This window comes from Macrobrachium nipponense, chromosome 21 (assembly GCF_015104395.2).
Source record: "Macrobrachium nipponense isolate FS-2020 chromosome 21, ASM1510439v2, whole genome shotgun sequence".
Taxonomy (NCBI): Eukaryota; Metazoa; Arthropoda; class Malacostraca; order Decapoda; family Palaemonidae; genus Macrobrachium; species Macrobrachium nipponense.
In genome coordinates this window covers 64,335,337-64,351,701 of record NC_087212.1, presented here as the reverse complement: position 1 = coordinate 64,351,701, position 16,365 = coordinate 64,335,337, and the positions used below count along the sequence as shown (strand labels likewise).

At 36.1% G+C, this 16,365-nt stretch overlaps 1 protein-coding gene across 2 annotated transcripts in view; it reads right to left on the bottom strand.

Annotated features, from left to right (window-relative positions):
- Positions 1–957: 957 nt before the first annotated feature.
- Positions 958–16,365, bottom strand: part of LOC135198088 (protein ecdysoneless homolog) — a 36,852-nt gene continuing 21,444 nt past the window's right edge. For both annotated transcript variants that reach the window (XM_064225517.1, XM_064225516.1), the window contains exons 4-8: positions 11,725–11,904; positions 10,120–10,290; positions 9,817–10,012; positions 6,617–7,009; positions 958–2,519 (exon numbers count right to left, since the gene is read on the bottom strand). In XM_064225517.1, coding sequence (XP_064081587.1) covers positions 2,101–2,519; positions 6,617–7,009; positions 9,817–10,012; positions 10,120–10,290; positions 11,725–11,904 — 1,359 coding nt within the window. In that variant the 3' untranslated portion in view covers positions 958–2,100. The remainder of the gene's footprint in view (positions 2,520–6,616; positions 7,010–9,816; positions 10,013–10,119; positions 10,291–11,724; positions 11,905–16,365) is intronic.

Sequence of the window (16,365 nt, the reverse complement as noted above, 5' to 3'; positions counted from 1 at the left end):
ACCTTCAGACTCACCTGCCCTAGCATCTCCAGCACCTTCTGTATGTTCTGCCTCACCTTCAGACTCACCTGCCCTAGCATCTCCAGCACCTTCTGTATGTTCTGCCTCACCTTCACCGGACTCACCTGCCCTTAGCATCTCCAGCACTTTCTGTATGTTCTGCCTTCACCCTTCCAGACTCACCTGCCCCAGCATCTCCAAGCACCTTCTGTAATGTTCTGCTCACTTCAGACTCACCTGCCCAGCATCTCCATCACCTTCTGTATGTTTCTGCCTCACCTTCAGACTCACCTGCCCCAGCATCTCCAGCACCTTCTGTATGTTTCTTGCCTCACCTTCAGGGACTCTACCTGCCCCAGCACTCCAGCACCTTCTGTATGTCTGCCTCACCTCCAGACTCACCTGCCCCAGCATCTCCAGCCACCTTTCTGTATGTTCTGCTCACTCTTCAGACTCACCTGCCCTAGCATCTCCAGCACCTTCTGTATGTTCTGCCTCACCTCCAGACTCACCTGCCCCAGCATCTCCAGCACCTTCTGGAGGTTCTGCCTCTCTTCACTAACCTCCCCCAGTATCTCCAGCACATGCAGCTTCCTCTACAGTGTGAAGCCAACCAAATAAATAAAGGTAAGGAATTCTTCTCTCTTTTTTATTAATATTTACATTAATTCATGTGGTATTTTTTTATGTTCCGACTCACTGAAAATCGTGTTACGACGCATCTTAAGAACGGATCAAAGTCGTAACTCGAGGACCCCCTGTATCTTGTAAAAAAATAAAGTCCTGTAATTATATAACTTACCAAATCAGGACAGCAAGTACATCACAAAATATTTTTTTTTAAAACCTTGCTGCTCTGAGCATGTTTTTTGAGTGATGTGTGTTCAAATCCCCATCCCCTAAAAATAATGATTCACTGAGAATCTGCCCACTGGGGGTACAACAAAAAATACATAATGCCTATATTCATATATTTATAGCCAAAGATACAAAAAATTTTCTTTAATAGAAGTAGGTATACAGAACATATAGGTCGCTGATTTTGTTATAGAAAAAGCTCAAGATTACATAGAAATCTAGTTATAAACATGAATGAGATGAAATCAAAAGAAAACTTGAGCAAACTGCATTAAAATAAAATTATTTTAGTGAAAAGGATCACGAAAGTATGCATATTTTTATACTAGTAAAAACTAATAAAATGATTTAATGAATAAAGCTTCATGTTGCACAGGTACCCGATGTACTTTCATTAATAAATAGGCCAATTAAATAAAATAAATTATAATAAATGAGTTATCTTAAAGACGATTAAATTTCTGCTTCAGAGAAGATAGCAAAGAAAGAAATGTTAAAACTTACTTATTCTTATTTTTAGCATTTAAAATTTAAAATCTAAACATGACAACATAAATTTAGTTCTGAAATCCCATGAGTATCACGTAATCACTAACCTATGAATGCCTCTCATTTTAACCACAAATGTTATCTTGATTATCAAAATACTTACTGGTCCAAAGCCAATTCACCTTAAGTATTAATAATGCCATAAAATGGACTAAGACGTTTCAGCTTCTATGAGTAAAACCCAATAGAATTATAATACCCATCTTTTAATATCACATGAAGGTGACCTTAAGATACTGCCCATATTTGATTTCCCTTCGTCAAAGTTTTGAGTTATCAGCACTAACTGAAGGGAAAGTCATGTCATAATTACTGTAGCTAATATCAAATATGTACCCTAAATTACAGCTGAGAAAATGGACATCATCTTAACTTAAAATAAATCACAGTTGAGCAAACCATTAATGCACCGCTTCAAAAGTACTTGAATTGAACAGATTTATGACAATAAGCCAAACTGGCACCAGCAAAGTCTCAACACAGCAGTCCTCTTGAGTGCATTGTTAATACTCTATAATGATTAACATTTCACTGATATGTCTCACTACTAGTGATATATTACACAAAGACATAAAACACTACCAGTTTTAAGTGCACCTTCAAGCCTCATCATAATGATTTTGATGATGATTTCTGATATATGATACTCAATGTATAAGATTATATTACAGAAATGAAGCACACATTAAACTTCTACTTTTTTGTTTTGGGCTTCATTCCAACTGATCCAAGAAGAGAAGATGCTGGGCCAGGCATGCCATTCTGTGCTGTGTATGTTTTCACTAAATCCTGCACAGCTCTCATATCAACCTTTACGGGCTCAAAATTTTCAACGTCGTCAAATTCATCATCTCCATCATCTTCATTTGAAGCAAAGGTATTCCCAAGGTTTGTAGCTGCTAACTCTCGCTCCATTTCTTTCATGTATTCCTTCATTTGTGTATCAACACCAGAAGAAGTTGCAGAAAATGCTGATGTTGATGATTTCTGTGAAGTATTTGAAGACTTGCGGCTTAAACCTCCATCACCCAAATCCTCTTCTCCATAGCTGCTCATTCCAGAAGATTCATCTTCAGAATTATTCCAGTAATCATCTTCTGGCACTCCAAATTCTGTAAAGTTGAATTACTTTATAAATGAAAGTTAACTGTCAACATGAGACAGAAGAATATCCACTAAAAACATACATCATTACCAAAACCAACAAAATATTTTCAGGCATTCATGGTAAAAGTATAGCTGCAAAAAAAAGAAAGAAAAAAATTTAAATGTGCAATTTAAAGCACATTTAAGTATATCATATGTACAGTACTATTTTCATAATCATGTAACAAGAACAAAACAAACATCATACGTTTTCTTGCTAATCACTATTTTATTGGCAAAAATTAAATAAACAAAATCACCAATTAAAAGATTTTATTAGTAACAGCCACTGTATATCTCTCAATTATTAGCAAGAAATGGCTATTCAACAACAAATATGGAATACAATACTTCTGTAGATTAAAGCTGAGTATTTAAAACGTAAAACTAGTTCTTGTGCACAAATCCATCAATCATATTGCACCCATTTTAACAATACTGAATGTTCCTAGACATGTATTTTGTATTTCAGACAGAAAAGAAAGTATCCATACATGTATCATGTGGATCCACCAGTACCGAGATGAGACTGGTTCAATTTTAAAACTCAGTTTGTTTCACCCCTTCAGGAAAAAGTTCCATCTCAGAAGTTAAACCATCCTTTGAGGTTTCTTTCTTGATCGATCACCTTTTTAAGCCAAAGTAAGCAGTAACATTTATCCCATGAGGCTAAAAAACTTGCCAGAGAGTATCTCTATTCCATTGAATTGCAAAAACAGACGACCTCTTCTGAATGGTGTATTATAAGGTAGAAAATGGCAACGAAGGGAGAAGTGGAGCTGACTAAATTTGAGCCCCATCTAGATTCCATTTGAACTGGTATATGTTGCCAGTCTATAGGTGTGAAGGGGCTGGACAATGATTACTACGGTGCAGAACATTCTTAGCCTCAAAGATCTCACTTGATAATCTAAAGTACAGTATGTAGATGGAGCATCCAGAGGTTGCCAAGGCGCCTAATGAAGTGTGGCTGCTTGAGAAATATCTCCAGGACAAAAGGGAGCAATTAATGCCATCCTCAAATGTCTAGTCTTGAAATTAGCTTATGAGGCTGAACAGCAGAAGCATAAAATGTACAGCTGCCCCAGGAGGGGAACATTGTCTCTACTTCCAGGCCATTACGTTCAACTCTGATCAGCAGTACTGAAAATTTGTAACTCAGGCAGTGTGGTAAATAGATCTGACAATGACATGTCCCACAGTCACCTAAGCACCTTGCAAACTTCCAGATCTAACAATCATTGTGATAGCAGAACTTGAGACTGCCCAAAACTACACTGTGCTTCCCTGCATCAACTCTTGGCAGTCCCCATCTCATTAAACTATGCTCACTAAAAAAAGTCAACTAGCAGCCAACTGTTGTTGATTTGTATATCCCATTATACTGAAATTTTTCCTTCTAGTAATGGCATGAACGCTAAGATGCATAGAAGGACAGCCTTCAATCCAAGAAAGTTGATAGTCTATCACTCACAGGGTACCTGCTACACGCTGATCATGTTTTACCAAACTAGGATAGGAAAAATGTGAACATGAATACTTCTAGAGAGTGATGAGCTCAATGGCACCCCTACCAGGAAGTAACTGGGGTCATTCCACCAATGTCGTAAAATATAAATAGTATGTACTTCTGGAGTGAGGATCCAAGGGCACCCTTACCAGGAGGTAACCAGGGTCATTCCACCAATATGGTTGTAACTATGAATGATTGTAACTTGTGGCTACAATCACTGAACCATGAGTCAAGGGTGACTTGTAAGTAGAATGAGCATGTTCTAAACAATGGTCATCCCTCCTTTAGGCCATCCAATGACTGACTGGGGCTTAACAAATCCCCACCACCCAAAGCCCCACAAGATCACTTGCATGCAGATTGTCATAATATCCAGTAGTATCTGTACAAGGCAACATGCTTTGCATGAACCATCTGTGAAGTGAAGAAGCAGAAAATGATGGTTATTAACTATGAATGAGTACAATGCTAGGAAGATTCTGAAAGTGCGTTGTTCAGTGATACAGACACGAATGGTGAGGAGGGTAATTAGTTCCAATTGGTAGACAAAACATCCCTGAATGCTGTATTTGACTGTGGGAAAAGAAAGAATGTCTTGTGACATTAGGGACCTCATAAATGTGTGCAAACTCTGAACTGCACTAGCATATCTGAATGCATTTCTCAGGAATGTGTAGAGTTCAACATAATATTAAAGACTGGAAATTCCTGCTTACTGTGCCTTGAGAACTGGCACTTACACTTCTTTCCCTATTTTATTAAACTGGGTTCTGTAAACCTTAGCCTTTGGTTGGTAAGGTTATGTGGCTTTTATATTAATGTTTTACTTTACTTATATCCAAGTGGGTACAGTGGTTTATAAAAAAAAAGTGTTCTAGTTTAATGTACTATCATATTCCATTGTAGCTGATATTCTTTCTGTTATTTAACTGGTTTTTCTTGTCAGATAAAGAATCTTAGACCATACTGTACATTCAATCATCTAAGTCCATATGTCTTAAAACCTGCTTTTGTCATCAATGAATAAATGAAAATTTAGCTATGCTGAAATTTTTGCAGCCATCTGGAATATGACTTGTACAGACTAGACAAATACAATCATTAGAAAAGTTCTATGTCATAAATAATTCAATATGTTACATACTTATTAGTCCATGTCATTATTCAAAGTAAAAATTTTCCAAGAGTCATAAACATAAAGCGCAGATGATGGTGTTTATAGCTGAGAAAATTGAACAAAATGTAATGGCGTAACCTAAAACAGGTCCTATCACATACTGCTAATACTGCTATATACTATACGTATGTATTAATTTCTTGTTTTCGACATTAAATTATTATTATTATTATTATTACTGTTATCATTACAATAATAATGTTTTTATACATTAGGTACAGTGTACAAAAATCTTATAAATTTTCAAATACGTAACTACTTAGTTTCATTTTCAAATAAATGTGTATAATTTATGACATTAAATGATAAAATACTCTGAAACACATGTAGTATCTTATGTATTTACACTGTACATCTGTTTTTCTGGCAGCAGTTGTGTATTTTACATAATGTTTATCATTAATAATTTATCATTTTAATCCTACTGATGATATTTCGGGTAACACTATGTTGAGGTGTGGTATACTAAAATTTATGCAAACGCTCCAAAGAACTAGAGATCTTTATTATATACTAGTCAAAAACATCCTACGCAACAATTTCTTGTTCTTCTATTGACGACATTACTTCCTAATACTAATAATATGCATGATTGCCCATACTTCTACAGTATTTAATGTATCTTTGTGAGACTAAGGGATCTGTTACTTATAATTAAAGTGATACTTAGTATGATAACTAGATTAGTAGTGATCACTGCTACTTTTTGTAATTGTTACTGATACAACTGTAGTTACTAATAACTTTGATCTAAGGTGTCCCAAGTTTAGTGCTCTAGCATCCTGTCCCTGAAAACGTTGCTTGCTAGTATTCTAACATATCTAACCTATGAAGTTGTCAGATATTACATTCTTATGGATTAGTAATTACTCCCAGATTTCAAATTTGAGGGTGCTGACACTCCTAAACCTAAGAAAATTTAAAGGGTAATCTTTATTTTTGGGAGCAAATTTTAGCAATTATCAAATCAAACTTTATAAGAGAAGTAAAACATAAACATAAGACAATATGTGTAGTGTGGAGATGACTAACAATGGTACAGTAAGAAATTATTTGAACTGTTAAAAAGTGCAATTACACTGCAATTACATATTAGCAATTTAGCATATAAGCTGGAAGTTTACAGCAAAATGAATTCATCTGCATGACCATCATACATGCCTGGTAATGTTTTCCCTTTATTTGGACAATCACCTGATGCATTTTCAGTAAAAATGATATTGATGATGATGATATAGACAATAATAATAATATAAATAATTTTATTATGAGCCAGAAGCACTGGCTCATTCTAACCTAGTGTAATAAAAAAACTAATTAAAGCACTGCTATAAGCAGTATGAAAATTGCAAAGAACTGGTATTTGAACTCACCTAAAACATTTGCCAAAGCATCTGTAAAGGAATCAGCATTGAACTCAACTTTATTTGAAAAGGAGGACATCTCAGAACTGTTCGATGATTCAGACATATTGGACTGATTGGAAATTTTGCGGACTTGAGGGTGAACTGAAAGGTTAGAAACCTTTCTGCCTTTACTTGAAGAGCTTTTTCGAGTTGACAGCGTTGACAGTTTCCTAATACGATCTTGCAAATCCTGTGGGACTTCAGCACCTTCTAAATCAGACATATGTCCTAAAAAGGCTGAGAGTGTATTCATAACTTCTTCCTCACTGGCTCCCTTTGGTATTTCATTACCATTGGTTCCAAATTTGGATTCCAACCATTCATCCAATGCATCTGGTGTAATATTCAGCCAGCTATCATCTGCAAAATAAATGCACATTAATGTCCTGTGTAACTAACTGAATTCATTGTCAAGGTTTTTGTTACTGAAAATTTGACATACTATACACTGGTACTATAATAATAACTGAACTGGCCAAAATTTTTATTTATGGTGTACTACCTACATACTATATAGGCAAGAAATTACAGAGGTTCTATGAAAACTATCAAATAAAACACACCAACACAAAAAAAAAAGATGCTTCATATAATGAAACCCTTTTCCTTAAATAAAAGCAAACATGTCTTTAGGCTCTGGCCATCCAATATAACATCTAGGGCATAGACAGTACACTGTGATATATGTATTAATTTCCCCCTACGTTGCAAAACCATCTAAGTAACCTAACCTGCAGGTTGAAATAGTTGAACAGTATCAGATATTTTCCTAGATCAATAAATGTCAATCTTAACAGTAGCCATCACATAAAATCTGTTATCATTACAAAGGAAGAAATTACAGTATACTAAGTGTGAATGAGAGCAGATTTCATGTTTATGCATGAACTTTAAACTGATATTTCAACTATCATTTTTAATTAATAATTTATCAATAAATCTAAAATCATATGGCAAAAAAAAGTGGGCTACCATAAAAATTCAGTTTTATACTGTGAGCCACGAAAGTTTTGCACCATTTAACTGAATATTTCTACAAATAAGTCACAGGAAAAATAAGAAAGATAACATTAGAGTAGGATTTATGCACATTCAAATATCATAACCCAAAATAATATAGCTATAGTATATCTAAAAAAGATGGTATTTCATTAACAACACCCTGTGATCACGAAATTAAAATAAAATGTCTAGATGATTAAAAAAATTAGAGTGGTTTGATAACACCTGTGTCCTCATGCATAAATTAGCTCCTAGAAACTGATGTTACAATCAGATATGTGAAATTGGAGCAGGACCTTGAGACACACTCGAAACCCGACCGTGTCTGTCAGTTGAACTTGTGTATTATCGTTAGTGAATCTCTTTGTACTTTCCTTAGTGTTCTTCATTTGAATGATAAACTATCTTGTACACAGGACTCAATACTCAACCTAACCTCTTCAGGATCATACATATGAATGGTTACTTCTCTGGTTGGCTTGAACCTGGAGGTTCTCAAAGGACTGAAATCTCCTAATTCCTACTGCAAGCATAATGATCTATGGGTGTTATGCTGATAATTGAAAGTAGTACTAAACATTATGTTTATGGAATTCTCAAACCCTACAGAATATTTACCCAACTGAAATGTTTGATTTGGGATGGGAATGACAGGTACAGTAGTGTGAAATACAATAACGTCAGCACCATTGCCATCACATCTTCAAATAGCATGTCCTTTCTGCAGTTGCATTCTCTTAGGTTCTAGACATCTGTGTATCTCAGCTGTGATCGCAGGTGAGAAATGACATTGCTACTCTTCCCTAGGTGTTGAAACATTGTGAACTTATTGAATGGCCTGGTGACCCTTCAAGCCTATGTATTCCCTCCACCAAGTAGCCAGAAATTAGGAGTCTGGCCAATCAATGGTAGAATGATGATGCCCTAACTTCTTGGCTCTGATTATCTGCTTTACAGTGTCTAAGGGTTCCCCAGAAATGGAAAGAGAAAGCTCCCATATTCTTTCACTGTTAAAAAAGTTCCTCTGATCATTAGACCATTTTCATCCGGAACTCCATTTACCCTTTAATTTTCTAATCCTGTATGCTGACCTTTGACTGAACCAGATGAAAAAGGGGTGAGCTTACAATGACTTAACTGGAAGGAAAAGGGATAAGCTTAAGCACCTCAGTTGGCCCTTGATTACATTTTTAAGTGAATCCCCTCCTTATTCATACAAGTACTCCGAGTTGCTGACAATGACAGGATTTACACACAAGGTTTGGCATAAATTTTCAGAATCTAGGTCTTGGTAAGAACTTTAAGACAATAGAACAGATGATCCATGCTAGACTTATGCAAAACCTGTTATTATTTCTTATTGTCTAAATAAAATATACAATTATTTCTTATTGTCTAAATAAAATATACAATCTTAAAACACACCTTCCCTCTTAATGTTGTGGGTGAATGAAACTCTCTATCTCTACTTAAATAAAAGTGGATAATAAAGAGAATATCCCAGCCTTTCTCCTTTTATGCACTCATCTATATCTCTCCTCTTCCTATGTCACCTCAGGCCTCCTTGTGTGCTTATTTTTCCTCCTGCTGACCTGCCACTCATAAGTGGGCTCTCTTAGGTTATACCAACGCTAACTCAAAGAACAAGACAATCTTTGCTAGACTCCTAATGATGATTGCTTATCCTCTACAGTAGATACTACATGATTTTCTGGTCCTCTTTCAGTTGGAATAGGATCCATTCTTCCTGGAAAAGGCCCTCATTCTGTGGCAGTTATCCTTTTATCACAACTTGTTATAGTGGATATTTACTTTTTAATACATACATACATCCATTTATTTCTTTATTTACTCAGGTTTCCACTTTAATTGCTGCTGTATTCCAGTCCACTATATCAGTTATTTACTCAATCACAACTGGAAGAAACCATTAATGTTTAATGTTCACCATATACGTAACGTTTTCACCATATGTATAGGTAACATGTTACTGATTTCAAGTTTCAGCAGTTGTAATCTACTGTACAATGCAAACTACATAAAAATTGACCAAACATAAGTGCCCTTATGACTTACCTTTAAGTGAGACATATGAACTTAAAAAGAGTCAGCTGAGTGCACGTTATTCCCATTCAGCCACTAATGAAATTATAATGTATACTAACCATCAGCAGGAACTAGTCGTGTGGCCCTTTCCTTGTAGAATTCATAATCAATGTTCACTTTACTAAGCAGCTTAATGATGACAGCACCAGCTGACAAAGCATCATGAGATCCATCACCAGACATCATGTTAGTGATGAAAAACTGTTGTGCTCGGTCTTCCAATTCTTTATATAACTGGGATCCTTCTAGCTCACCCTGAAAACATGTTTTAGCTTTAACGACACTGCACACTGCCAAATTCATGCCAATAGCTATATGCAATATAAATAACTACACACAGGAAAATAAATAGTCAACCATACCCGAAAGTATCCCTTTTCTGCAAGTGACTGTTGATAACGAATCCATTTGGGGTTGTTTGCCAGATCTAGTTTTGATGTTGGAGCATCTTCTGGAGAGCATGGCCCTGATGTAGGTGTGGACACAGGGGTAACACCCCCAGCTGTGCATACTAGTAGTTCAAAACCACAAGCCTATAAATCAGAATGACATTTAAAGAGATCACAGACAAAGTTTGTTTTTTGCACTCATCACGAGGGTCCCAGAATTCCTGATGTTATCTGCCTTCTCTAAGCTTTAGCCTGGTCCTTATGATACCTAGAAATAACTCCGCGTCAGGTATTTCTTTGGAAATTACAGTTTCTTATAGTATTTGGGCTGCTTATTAAGAATTTGCCGTTATTTTTGGGGTTCGACTATAATTAACCCCCAAGGCTTGTACTAAACACGGCAAAATATGTTTGAGTCTTGACTCTAATCCCTAGTGGCTGTCATGTTCGCGGGAACATTCGTTGCAATTCGTGCGGAGTTATTGCCTAGAATTACCGCACTTTTTATTTGATAAAATTAAAAAAAAAATTCATTTACAAAAGACTGTTAAAATTCTGGAGTATCAATTCCTGCTTTTTGCTGCCAGGTCATCTCGGGTGCCCCATTTAGCTCCTTTGCATACATGTTCCCAAACCTTGCCTATTCCATATCATGTTTTCCAAGACATCCAGTCTTGCATTTGAAATTCTCAAAAGCCAACTTTTAGCAATTTATTCTTTATTATGAGTATCATTTTAAGGTAATTTTTATTATCATATAAACAGCCTTTTTATTCTGCCTTAATTTCTTCACGCGAATTCGATACATTCGACCTGCAAGTCAGAGCAGGCCCGTACCGATGGGGGGTGGGGGTGGGGGGTCGAACGAAAACCACCCCCAAATTTCTGGAAGTCCATATTTTCTGTGACTATCCTTTTCATTGAACTGTACTTACAAAGTAATTATTAATGATTGTTTTTGTTGTTAAGTCAAAGTATATAACATAACAACAAATAAAGTAATATGCATGTAATTGTTAACATAATAAATGAATCAATCAATAAAACTGAAGAAATATTCTTGAATTTCAGTGCAAACTTTCAATATTAGAAGTAAAATTCTGTTAATGAAAGTCAGTTCTTTGAATAACATCTAATAGACCCCATACCCAATATTTCATCTTAATATAACTAAAATAACATTTTCAAGTATTTCATCTTGTATATACCTATGCATATATGCAATGACATCTACAGAAGAAAAGGTCCAGTTTTGGTAAAAACGAGCCCCCCACCATAATAAAACTCTAGGTACGGGCCTGCAGAGTGTAAATTTCCGTCATATTCATTAAGGCCATCTCAACTTCTTGGCTGACCGATATCATTCTCAAACTCTGGGCACCTAGTGAATGCAGACATTCAAACCAGTTAACTACTTGTTTGAAACAGTTAGGGTACTTACGTACTTCATATGCAAAATGGCCATTTATCTGGTATCCAAACCCCGAAGAGCTGCCAAAGTCACGCAGGTATAAACAATTAAAATTTGATCTTTGTATAGACATAATTCATCCAGTAATAAAAGAGTAAGTGACTGACCAGTTTCATGCCAAGATCGTGGGCCTTGAAGGAAGGATGAGTAGGTATCGGGAGGTCCCATCCGGTCCTAATGTCGGGAGTGTACCTGTTCGCAACCATCTGGGCATAAAGAGCCTTACTAAATCGTACTGCTGTCATCACTCTTGTCTCAGGGGGGAAATGGCGCATCACGCGTAAGGCCTGCAAATAAAAAATACTAATAAATCTAAGGCCTGCAAATAAAATACTGATAAATCTTAAAAGACACTGAAGATAACATGTACAAACATAAAAAGGGGAAAAACTATACAAAAATGTGTATCGCTGATGACAACTGAGAAAGGACAAAATATGAGATGGCAAAGTCCAAACTGGAAATTCTACAGTTATACTACCCTTCAAAATGATTTCGATATAACTTTCCAAATAAAATAAGCAAGCACACCGTCTGTTGTTAATACTTTTGACACATGTCTCCCTAAGCAAATATCAAGGCACAGTCTTGTTTGCTCAAGACAAAATTTTGCTTTCTTTTCACAAACTTTGAGAAGCAAAGTACTGAACGAACAGGGCACCAACACAGCAGCCTATTCTCTGGAGTCAAAGATAAACGAGCACATATTTAAGCGAAAGGAAACATGGCCACAAGGTGAGACGATTGTTTCCCTCCATGAAGGTTAAGGAAACCACACAACAATTATTTATATAAATAAATAGCAAAGGTCTGTCCTTGAGTCTGCTGTGGTTGCATCTGTCTGTCACTCAGCGTGACAACTGGCTTTATTCTATGCAACATGAATTCAAGTTCTTGCTTAAGAAGAAAAATCTCGGGCAAGGGATTATATGGCCAATAAGCCATAAACAGATACAGCTATTCAAACTCACTGTTGTTTTGATTATCCCATTCATTTGTATCCTAAACTTTGGCGCATTACAGTTCTACACCTAAGAGGTAATTTGGTATTTCCCATACACGAGTACCAGTAACCTCTCAAGCTTACAAGGAGAAACCAAGAACACAGACAACACCTCGAGGGCCTCCGAGTGGTTACTGTGATGTTTTAAGTTGGCAAAATCTAACTTTCCCGCCAGTCTCAAAACCCAAGTCCAGAAAGTTCGTTCTATGGACCATCGTATACACACTAAAAACTCAACGGGGTTGTGTTTTATGTATACCTGAAAAACTACGCCTCTAATGAAATAAAAACTTTACATTAATATGTAATACCTATTCCAGAATGATGGGATGAACGCAATAGTTAAGGCATCCCTCAAAAAAGAACTCTCAATTACCTTCCCTTGGAGAGTACAATACTTAGAAAAGAAAAATGCTGGTCTACAATCTACGATTCACTATATAAGACATGAAAGGTTATCTATTTTGTGTATTTTTAAGAGAAAGAACCAGGAACAACAGGGAAGTCTGAATACTCAAAACGAAATGGATTTCGCAAATGTCGTGCAGTCATTGCAACGGCATTACTGTAACATCACAAAATCTGTAGCCACTAGTATTTTCTGAAAGATGTTCGGCTACAATATCAACCACCACGATCTTGATCTCATCCCAATGGAAAAGAAGACACCAAAACAGTAGAAAACTGGAAATTCCTTTCAATGAGAAATCTGGAGGTTTAGGCTTAACATTTCCAATGGCGGAAAAGTACAGTTAGATGTGTGTACAAGTCAAATTCAAAGCTTATTTGTTTCATACTGACTGAGCTACGGCGGTATATAATGGTGACATTAAGAGGTCAACTGAAAATCGCAAATTAATTTCTACTGTTTCCGAACTGTCAGATGGATAGCGTATGAGTATGTCAATATCAGATCATCAATGAAGATCATATGACACCTATAAAGTGACATGACCCTGATCAAATTCCACAGTCAAACATGGCACGATCTTCAAAACTCCGAAATATGAATACAACAGCGATATCTCGTAAATCCCCTTTACTCGTCCTGCTTCAATTAATACTACTCATCGTCGTATTGTCAAGAAGTTCACAATATCGTGAAAAACTGTTACTTAATAAAAACCCACAATTATATAAATAAACTGTCTCTTCTGCATATAAGTACAATTCATCCATATATTTGTGGATTTTTATTAAAGAATAATCGTAATATTAATAAATAATGCGTATCGATAAGAAAAGGAGCTTATTAAAAACGATGACGTTAACGCGTGCGGTAATGCTGACAGAAGTCAATAATAATAATAATAATAATAATAATAATAATAGATACAGTCTTTACAGTCTGAAGGCAACAGAAATTACCCGTAAAAGCGCATAATCTAAATCCAACATAACCCGAAACAAATATATTGGAGACCATCTGGTATTCGTCAAGAAAAAAAGTGACCTTAAACGGACTTCACAAACATCAAACTCAGGCACATCTGATGCAGCACCTAAATATAAAGGTAACACCTCGTCACTGAGCTTTGTTTGCCTACAGAAAACATAAAACGTTTCCTTTACAAGAAATATATATATATATATATATATATATAGATAGATATATATATATATATCAAATTTAGAGAGAGAGCGAGAGAGAGGAGATGGGAGTAGATCTGGAGAGAGAGAGAGAGAGAGAGTGATGAGAGAGTAGGCGAGAGAGAGAGAGAGAGAGAGATAGAGAGAGAGAAGAGGAGAGAGAGAGAGAGAGAGAGAGAGTCCGGTTAAATGCTAATAATGAAGGATGATAAGCTGGTGAAATAATTCATAATTCGAAAGGGTTTGGAGGAAGTAGGATCGTGAGGCTTGGAAATGGATGGATAGACGGCGTGGAAAAGGCACCAGGAAAAAAATGAAGCTTCAACATTCAGGATGCAGGAGAGAGAGCGCCCCAGATCGAGGTGAATGGCGCTGTGTGCATTGTGGGGTTTGACGCACTGCTGGGGATCGTTTTCTGTATAGGTCCGCAGCGGATGATTTCGTGGAAGTTTATATATGTGTGTGTGTGTGTGTGTGCGCGTGTGCGTGTGTATATATACATAGTGCGCACTTTATACCTGATTTTGTAAAAATGGTTGGCTTGCTAAATGTAAAAGCCACTTCAGTACAATAATTTTTGGAAATCTATTTTAAATCCTACAATTATATTTCTTAACTAAAGGTTTACTGCTGTATTGTATATGAAAATAAGTATGAGAATTTGCAAACAAAAGCGATGTGCAACAAATACTGTTCACGAATGGCAAAGCATCACAACACTGACTGGCTATTTGGAAGTTACATGACGTAGCAGTAACAATAGTCCTTGCTAAAGATATAATCCCACTCGCCATAAAGTCTGATTTACAATGAAATCATCTGCAGTATCCTTTCTGGAAGAATCACTGACTCCAGGCATAAGAATTGCTGCGGAAAACACTATTCATTAATACTGTCTTTTTCGAAAATAACAGCATAATAAATACTGTAACTTTGTACAATAAATAGAAGAAAATATAAAACAAGTCATTTTCTGTACAAAAAAGGTCCGGTATCTAATGAGACAATGGGATTTCTCCTCAAAAATGAGCGTCTAATCTCTCACGTTAACTGATGTCGTCACACTCTAACGTAAGAAATATTAAGTGTGAGTTAGGAAATCAAACGTATAAAGGATGAAATCAAAGTGCAGTACTGCGCTCATTAAGCTGCTAATATACTTTTTCTCTCGCTCTTCAAAGAAGTGTCCTACATCATTGTGAACGATGTGATAACGCCCCGACAGAATGACGAGAGCCATATCACAAACTGCTAATGACGGGGGTTGAATGTCAACTTAATCTAGTTCTTGATTTATAAAGTGGGCCATGAAGAGTAACGTCTGAATAACATGCAATGTTCAACACCGCTCACTTTTCTCACATTCCACTTGAATTTTCTTTTGAATATGTTCTATTCGCTCTGTTTGTAATGAGTACCTTCGGTGTCTGTCCCAAATGTTGCTTTGGAAGAAGCTGGCGGCAAAGTTAAAAAAATAAAAAGAGATAAGAAAGAAAGAATGCATTCTCATACCTGATATACCTCCTAGCCAAAGGAGTTAAGAGATTTTTTATATTCGCATATTCTTGCTCTGCCATTATACTTTTACCGTCTATATGTCTGGTTATAGCGTACATAATTACATGCAATATATATATATATATATATATGATTATATATATATATATATATATATATATATATATATAGAGAGGATAGGAGAGTGAGGGGAGAGAGAGAGAGAGAGAGAGAGAAAGAGAGAGACGAGAAAAAAGAAGAAGCGAGAGAGAGAGAGAGAGAGAGAGAGAGAGCGTACTTCACGAGTTCTATGTAATGCGATGCCCACAATGACCTTTTAACTATTCTCTTTCATCATAATACTTTTCGATGAGCTTTCCACTGCAACCCTTGAAATACGAAAAGAGACGAAAGTAGAAATTCTCCTTCACAGGTGGGATTCGAAATCATAAAGAGCCAAGTAAGGAACGATGATTTTCTGTTAAACATTTTTTTAAAAAGTATTACTAAAGGAAGAGAGTCCTCCGCAACAGGACATTTTGTTTTTTACTTACTACAAGAAAATAGAGCTCTGCAACTTCCTAGTGCATACAGCTAATCTTCTCCTCATTATGATGCAAACGTAAAAAGGATCTGATCAAAGATGTCCCAAACTGAA